This window comes from Trachymyrmex septentrionalis, unplaced genomic scaffold (assembly GCF_001594115.1).
Source record: "Trachymyrmex septentrionalis isolate Tsep2-gDNA-1 unplaced genomic scaffold, Tsep1.0 scaffold9, whole genome shotgun sequence".
NCBI classification, from domain to species: domain Eukaryota; kingdom Metazoa; phylum Arthropoda; class Insecta; order Hymenoptera; family Formicidae; genus Trachymyrmex; species Trachymyrmex septentrionalis.
In genome coordinates, this window is record NW_017306091.1 from 1,611,611 (window position 1) to 1,620,131 (window position 8,521).

General features: G+C 38.3%; 2 protein-coding genes across 4 annotated transcripts in view; one reads left to right on the top strand and one right to left on the bottom strand.

Annotated features, from left to right (window-relative positions):
- The window catches only part of LOC108755679 (dysbindin protein homolog), a 21,253-nt gene extending 19,601 nt beyond the window's left edge, over positions 1-1,652 (bottom strand). Inside the window, exon 1 of the mRNA XM_018498829.1 lies at positions 1,511-1,652. The gene's annotated coding sequence lies outside the window, so the exon portion shown is untranslated. The remainder of the gene's footprint in view (positions 1-1,510) is intronic.
- Positions 1-7,563, top strand: part of LOC108755647 — an 8,768-nt gene extending 1,205 nt beyond the window's left edge. Inside the window, exons 3-10 of one of the 3 annotated variants that reach the window (XM_018498769.1) lie at positions 2,542-3,002; positions 3,078-3,361; positions 3,888-5,102; positions 5,165-5,451; positions 6,336-6,425; positions 6,543-6,747; positions 6,859-6,960; positions 7,052-7,563. In XM_018498769.1, the coding sequence (XP_018354271.1) occupies positions 2,542-3,002; positions 3,078-3,361; positions 3,888-5,102; positions 5,165-5,451; positions 6,336-6,425; positions 6,543-6,747; positions 6,859-6,960; positions 7,052-7,391 (2,984 nt within the window). In that variant the 3' untranslated portion in view covers positions 7,392-7,563. Of the gene's footprint in view, positions 1-2,541; positions 3,003-3,077; positions 3,362-3,887; positions 5,103-5,164; positions 5,452-6,335; positions 6,748-6,858; positions 6,961-7,051 lie in introns of all 3 variants that reach the window. The other 2 variants (XM_018498767.1, XM_018498768.1) reach the window with 2 other exon arrangements.
- Positions 7,564-8,521: the final 958 nt, after the last annotated feature.

Consider the following 8,521-nt stretch of genomic DNA (forward strand, 5'->3'; position numbering starts at 1 on the left):
AAATGAATTCATTACTGCTCAATTTAAATATTGAAAATTTCATATTTAACATATCAAAATTATCTGTAATAGTGAATTTTTTAATCATGTTACTATCACTGTTATTCTTTTTGCAAAATTTATCTTTTCCATTAAAGTGAACTTAAGCTTTATGTATTATATATACTTCCTGTTTTTAACTTTGCTTCTGCTTCTTATCTGGAGATGAATCCTCCTGATATTCATTCTACGTTTTTAATAATGAAAATCTACGATGAGAAACAATTTATCTACCTTATCTTATAGATGTACTAATAAATGTGTATATGGATATTACAATTGTCTTGATATTTCTCTTTATTTTATGAAAAGAAAAAAAATTATTTTCCCTCAGTTTCTAATCAACATTCTCTTTTCATGATTTTTTGATGGTATTATACTTTATAATATTCATGAGTATTACTCTATATTACTCTGTGTTATTTTGCGAACTATTATAATTTTGTGATAAACTTTTATAACTGTCGGATTAGCAATGTATCCCCGTTTCTATTGTTTTGCACAAAGAAGTTCTATGTATCTCCTATTATCATCTCGTGTTATATGTATTTCCTTCTAAATGTTATAAAGTGGTTATAAAGTATTATAAAAGACACGATCCAATAAATAATTATGAATTACAACTATCAACAGCTACAGCGTCTGATCTCGTTGTGCAAGTATTCGAGCGCTTTTCAGCAACATTTTTTTTGTTTCTTTCGCATTTTATTGTCTCTTATTTCTTTAAATCAAGATTAATATCTTAATATACATTTATGATGTATACATCTCTGATAAATTCATTTCTATATATTGTAACATAAATATTGTTACGTATATGACTCGGTGCATTTATACATATTAACGAGCATTAGCGTCGTATTCGAACTTTTATAAATCTTCATTTGACGGGAACGTGTGCGAAAGTTACTCGAGTAAAACGCCGGTCGTTTCGGCGTCGACCGTATAGGTTAGGAATTCGTAAACACGCGGCAAGAAGGGCGCGCATAATCGTATTGCGCAATAAATTTCCATGACGAACACGTTTCATCGCAACTCCGCTTTTACTCCTCGTCGACAGAGAACAGATTCTCTCGCTCACCTCGCCGAAGACGACGTTGCCGAGCAACGAGACATCCGCCGCTCGTCCGTCGCACTCTTTCGCGTTAACGGATTACTTAAGTGTGCGTCGTCTCTTATTTTCCGCTATCCCAAATTTCCTTAAGTTTCGAAGCAACATGAGCGTTCCTCAGTTGTTTACTAGTGGTCTGTTTTCTGTTCCTGCACTAGATTGTAGGTCTAAAAGTCTCTTTCTCGCTTTTCGACAAATATCAAACATATACCTATTTAAATTCCAAAAGTGTACACTGGTTCAGCCACAGAAAACAGATCTTAGCATTTTCGTTCGCGTCCCGAAGTCTTCTTGTTTTTCTTTTTTTTTTTGTGTGTGTTTTCTTTAGAGAATGAACACGCAAAACCCGTTCTTTTGTACCTCGGACGAACTTGAAGTTCCTTCATCTTCGTTCCTTTGTGTTCTCCCTCGAATCTTAGGATGAGCGATCGATTGACGATTTACAGTTGAAAGGTTGAAAACTCGGTCGTTCGCAGAATTCGGTCGGCGAGGGAAATCGGAATTGGAGACATTGAAGTGTGTTCCGAGTTTCCACGAGCACTTTTCCGGAGTGCTTTTGGAACTCGCCGCAGCTCGGCGTCGAGGGCGTGATAGACGTCGCCGCGTCGCCGGACCGACCAATCGGTGGCGGGAAATCGCGCGCCGATACGAAAGCGGCCAATGCGGCGCGCGCTTTAGCCGCGTATCGATTGGCGAGTCGTGTTTTCAATTCTCGGTCGAGAGTAGCAATTATTCTTCGGCGTCAGCCATTTTGCGCGAATAGTGGCGAGTACCGTGCCGCCGATTCCTGCCGCGCGTATAAATCGCGCGCGTCGATTTGTTTACGCGACCTCTCCATGTAAATAAATATATATATACGTACGCAACCGGTATATACATAATCTGCGTGAACCGCGTCTCCCCCACATTCTGCGTAGGACGTGGTGTTAACTACGTGAACGCGCGTATAACCGCGTCAAGTCGAAGCAGAACCTCAGTGTACCTCGGCGAAGGAACGCCTGGTTTTAGTTTAACGTTGACGAAGAAAAGAACGATAAATCGCAAGTGGCTCACCGATGACGTTTTGTGACCAGAGTGACCATTTAGGGGTAGATTTCTTTAGTGACGTGCCACCTCGGGTACGTTTGTTGCTTGAATCCACTCTCTCTTTCTCTCTCTCTCTCTCTTCTGTTTTTTCCATGCGTTTGTCTCTTTCTCACTCTCTCTCCCTACTCCGTTCGCAGAAACGATGTAACTTCTGCGCACCAACAAACTTTCTGACGTATACGTGAGCGCGAACGATGTATGTGCACGCGGTGTAATGAATATACAGGCGCGAATACGCCACGGGAAGATGTAACCTTCTCGTCAGAGAAGATATAGTGACCGGGACCTCATGCGTTCTGTTTCAGACGTTAGCGAGGACGCTCCCAACTCGTCGAACGACAGCTTGAACGATCAGCACCTGCTTCTGGATTGCGACATTTGCGGTGAGCGTTTTACCTCGAAGAAACCGCTGCGTGTCCACATCAACACTCATTTGAGGAAGCTCCGTATTGTCCTCAAGAGGGTAGCGAATCCGAAAGTGGTGAAGGTGAAAAAAGAAACGTACTGGCTGGATCCTGAGAAGACCGGTTTGTTGAAGTTAACCCTGAAGAAACAAAACGTAGCCGCCGAATCCTTGAAGCTTACCTTAAAAAAGAAGTCCTCGGAATCGGAAGATTTCACTGTAGTGAACAATAACTGTTATCCTGTTATTCAGTACTATCAACAGAGAGACGTGGCAGGTGCTAAGGAAAATGATCCACGAGTTGATAAGGCAGCGGAGAACTCTATCAACGAACCTTTCGAAAACGTGATGGTGGACCAACAAGTGAGTCTTTACAGACTGTCTGATGTCAAGTTTGAAGAATTTTTTTATTATTTTCTGTTTGTGTTCTCTTTGTAGGATGATTACGACAATGTCAAGTTGGACACCGACCATCAAAATCCTCTGGAAGATAATGAAAGACCGTCCACAGATATTAATGAGAGCGACTCTGATGTAGGGAGTGATATGGCAAATCCAGTTGAGAAGGATGATCAAAATGTCGATGATACACCAAATACCGATAACTGTGACAGTTCTGAAAAAAGACTTTCAGAATCTGAAGATCATGAGGATACGGACGCTTTGGAAGCGACATGTAGAGAAACTATTGAAAACTTGAAAAAACTCGGTGAACAATCAAGGTAAGTTCATGGATTATAATATTGGACATTAATAAATATTACATTATTGTTATTATCAGATTATCATTACGTTGCTCATTTATTACTATAACATAATTAAGAAATTGTTATTTTAGAGTAGCTTAAAAGGAACAGAAATAAAAAGAAAATAAGAAAGAATAGTTATTCCTCTGTTATCAGTTATTATACTAAAATTATTAAATTATAAATTTCAAAATTTATGTACTGTATGACTGAATGATAAAAATGTTATAATGTATATATGATTTAAGATGAAAATGTCAGGATAGAATCAAAGAAAAAGCGTGAAACTTTGTTTAGATTATTGTAAAGCTTTCTTAATAGTAAATTTTCAACTTGTGATAGCTTTCACATTCACTCTGTTTATACAAATTTTTATGCTGTAACCATCAGATTTTTTGATCATAATATTTTTTTTTATGTAATGACTAATAAAGACAGAAAGAAACTTACAAAGTGTGAACGTTTAAATCAAACTAGTAGTCTAAACTTAGTTTCTTTATAGTTCCAGATCGGCTAGTCAATTAATTGACAATTCGTCAGTAGAAGAAGAAGAAGACAGAAGTGGATCTAATATAATACATAATCTTGAACAGAATCCTTCCATCAGCATTAATCCAAAGTCTTTCACATTTTCTAATCATGCAATTGAACGCGCTCCGGTATGCAATAATGAAGATAAGAACAGAGAATCGACTGATGCATCGCAAACACAAAATTTCAACTGGAATCAACTATCTGATTTATCAAATAAGAGCAATGAAGACTTCAATAAGGAAGATAATGAACAACAGGGGGATACTTGCAGCGATGCTAACATGGATAATGCTGGATCGATTTTGCAAAGCTTTCTCATTGAACATCAAAGGCGCAATCCAAATGAGGTGTCGTTGTCAAACAATATGTCATCTAGCGAAACGGCAGAGTACGTGCCCCTTGAGAAATTAGCGGAGACTGTCAACACATGTCGAGTTTGTAATGAAAAATTCAAAGACATTGCCCATCTAGATGAACACCGTAGTAAAGCCGGTCATTATCAATGTAATATACCAGAATGCACCAATCTCATCTTCCACTCTATGGTGGAGGTATCGATACATCGGGCACAGGTACATGGTACCCCACTCTCGCCGAACGTGAGCCAACTGTCGCCTCATCATTTGCCGTCGAACACAAATACATCACACTTGAGCCAAGCCACACATTCGCCTCATGCCGTTTCTGCCCCGTCCGTAGAGGTATCGTCAACGAATGGTTCGCATCCACTCAGTAGGACATCACCCTTAACGTCACCACATCAAAGGCATTCACCGACATTTAATGCGGCGGTGGCAGCAGCGGCAACAGGCGGTGCTACTGGCCAACAAATGCAAATATCACCGGTAAACTTTGAACAACTACCACCACCTGTACAGCAACTGGCCCAGCAAGTGCAGCGTATGCCTCTTCCACAGACGCAAATGCCCCCTAGTCTTCCTCCAGGAGCCAACACAATGATACCTGCACCAAATTATTTTGTACAACCACCAGGACGACCACCATTGTATAGAGTACCTGGACCACAAGGAATACATTATCCACCCCATATGGCGCATTTGTATCAATATCCTCCGGGTCCATATCCTCAAATACCTGCACCTCCTCCGCAAATGCATCCCCAAATACCCCAACAAGTTCCACGGGGACGGTATCCGTCGGCATCTGTTGTTCAAAACAGCAGGTAAGCGTAGACCTTGCATACAGACGCGAGCATTTTCATTAGATAGTACCTTCAACTTTCAGGGTACCGAGGTTACCACAAACCACGGGTCCAGTTCCTCGTCAGCGCATGAAAAGGCCTTTGCAACAACCTATAACGCAACAAAATAACGTTTCTGCAAAACAGAGGCGAATGGATGTTCTATTACCTGATAGAAATGAAGACGCAGACTGCCATGTTATAGCTCAACAGAAAAGAAATGACGGACTACCTGTTATTCAAAATGTTCAAGGAGCTACCACACAACAAACTAGAAATGATTCTACGATACATCTCACAGATTCAATCACTTTAAGTGTTCGGCAACCTGGTAGGTTTATAACATGTCATAAGAATAAGAAATCAATTGTTTCAAGTTTTCTTGCTGCTTACATTTTTTTATGCGCCTGTGTAAAGTGCCTCTTCTATGAAATTTGATTTCTATGATTTCTAATAATTTTTTCAGTTGCTTTTATGCAAACCAAATAGCTACAATTTATTTTTGCAATGATTGCGTTTAGTAGAAAAGACAGCGTTGCAACTATTGTAAAATTTTTTAATATGATTGGTTCTTATCCTTAGTTTCTCACTATATCTAAATATATTAAGTATCGTCTACAATGAACAGTGACAGAGACAGAGGCTGTAGACATGTCGGGAGTAAGCTGGTTTTTCAACCTAGCCAGAAATGGTGGATCGATCAATGTCAAATCGATGCTGACTCAACGTCGCTCAACGTTAATTCGATATTGATCGATCAATCGCTTGTAGCTGGGGATGTAACAGAGCGTAGAGTAAGTCCGTAAGCGAAATAAATTTCAACAATTTCGCTTACGGACTTACTCTACGCCCTATTACATCCCCAGCTACAAGTGATTGATCGATCAATATCGAATTAATGTCAAGTGATGTTAAATTAACATTGATTTGACGTCGAGCCTTTACTGCTATTGTTCATTGTAGACGACGCATAAACCAATCGATTGAAAATTCTTACGGCAGTTGCTGTTATTTCTGCTGAAGCTAATTTTGATATTTTGTTTTAATGAGATAATGCTTCGTCTGCTATTTACTTTCCATTTATTTTATTTTGTTGCATATGTATGCTGCAGTTATATATAAAAAATATAGATCTTTCAAAGAAAATAGTTATATTACTATATTCGCAGAAGGGGTGCATTACAGTAAAATAGCATTGTCTTTACTAATCTGAAGGTTCCATCCCAGCTCAAGTCCAGAACACGTCGAACCCGGGAGGAAAGAAATCCGATGCCAAGGCGGTGGCGAATGTCCTCGCGGCTCGAGGTATAACCGTTACTCCAGCTGCAAATAAAAATAAGACAAGTGAACAAAACAAACAGCAAATACCTTCCCAGCAGCAGCAGAGGCCATCACCTTCACAGCAGCCTTTAAATGTTACAGCGCTCAATCTGAATTCTGCTATTTCTATCATACCAACTAGTTCACAAAGAAAGCAACAAGAAGGGCAGTTTGCTGTTCCACAAAATAAGCAAAACAAATCGCCAATCAATGACCAAGTCGAGCGACCTCCAAGACCACCAACAGTGGATCTAACGCAGGATACTCCACCGCAGATGCCAGTAGTTAGACGTGGTCGACCGCCGAGGTGAGAATTGTCTATATCATCGCTTACATGTTATTCTTACACCATTGTCCCATTAGATTTACTAATCAACAATCGTAAAACACAATAAGACACAATATTTATCTTTTCTAGAGCATTATTAACGTGTCAGGTATGTGATAAGAATTTTCAAAATCAAGATATATTGACGCAGCATATGGCAACTCATCGAACGACCAGCAAATTGCTTCACAGGTGAGTTATAATTACCTCGCTTGTGAGTTTTTTTTTTCTTTAAATAGTAACATATATGAGAATAGAACTGATCGATCCCTTTCTTTTTAAGGTGTAACCTTTGTCCAGCTCAATATCCCACAGTTCAGGCATTGACAACGCACAAACAGACTTACCACAAGGAAGTTGATACCGTGGCACAAAACGGAGGTACGGAATTGGCTTTGCCTGTCGTGGATTTAAAGTCGCCACATGTCTTAAATCGTTTGGCGAATTTGGGCATTCAAAATTACATACCCTTGTCGCAGTTAAGTGCTCAAACCGGTGGTTATTTTGGCTTACCAATAATTACAATAGACGGTGCGAGAAATACAAGCAGTTGCAATCTGGGTGCGCTTGGTGCTACCTCCATATTAAGTCTCGGTCCTCTTAAACATATATCGAATGGGTAATTGGACAAATTCGCATTCGGCCTATTTTACGTGTGCAATCACACTTCCCCTTGGTTACTATTCTTCCACTAAATTGTTTTACTTGTTGCTGTATTGTCAACCATGACACACGACATGTCTTGATTTCTGAAGAGAAAACCGTGATATAGTTTAAGTAAAGTCGTCATATAATTGCGACATTTTATATATAAAGAATATATTATTGTGATACACACAATGTTCTTTATATGAGAAATGCGAGATTTATTTGTGAATTTTTTTATCTTATGAAAAGAAAATCGTTGACGGCTGACTTAGACGTAAAATTTGTTAATTTATATTTATAGACTTAAAGCAATACAGTATTCTTCGCATAAAACTTTTCTGATTAAAATTATACTACATTTTGATAAACTAAGATTTTAAGGCCCAAATAATCTAGAAAATTAACCCTTTTGCTACAACAGAGCACTAAACGAGGAAATGCTATTGTCGTACGGAAAAACCACAAGATTTTTTGCTTTGCCGTGGATAAAATATTTATTCATTACTTTGTGATAATGCGACAGATTCAAAAATTGTCTTAAATAATGTTTTTACTTATTCTGTATAGATAAATAGATATCGTTTTGCAAACACGCGTACATTCCGAAATGTATTGATAGTACTAAAAAATCTGTAGTTCACACTTTTTTATGCCCATTTCCACCAATATAGATTAAATCTCGGTTGAACTTACTCTTCGTCTTTTTCTTATCTTCAGAATTAGAAAAAGACAAAGAAACGAGCCTTCAAGGGTAAACAGGTTTTCAAGATTATCATACATTTCAGAACATACCAAAATCATTCTTTTTAAAGAAATTTTTAAGATATTTCTCAATATCTTAGATGTCTTGAACTTTTAAAGAATCTTTGAGACATGTTTTTTTAGCATACTTATTTGGAAACTTATTCTCATTTTAACTTTGCCCATGGTAGATACGTATCTATTGTGCATTATGGTTATTCTACAATGTGCTTTTTGTTTTCTGTTTCTTGCTATTTGCTATTTTTTACATTTTGTTTTTTTTTTTTTCTTATTCGACTTTTTGTTTTATGTCGCTCGAGATAAAAGTTAACGAACTTCGGAAGAAATAGGAAAACGTAGCAAG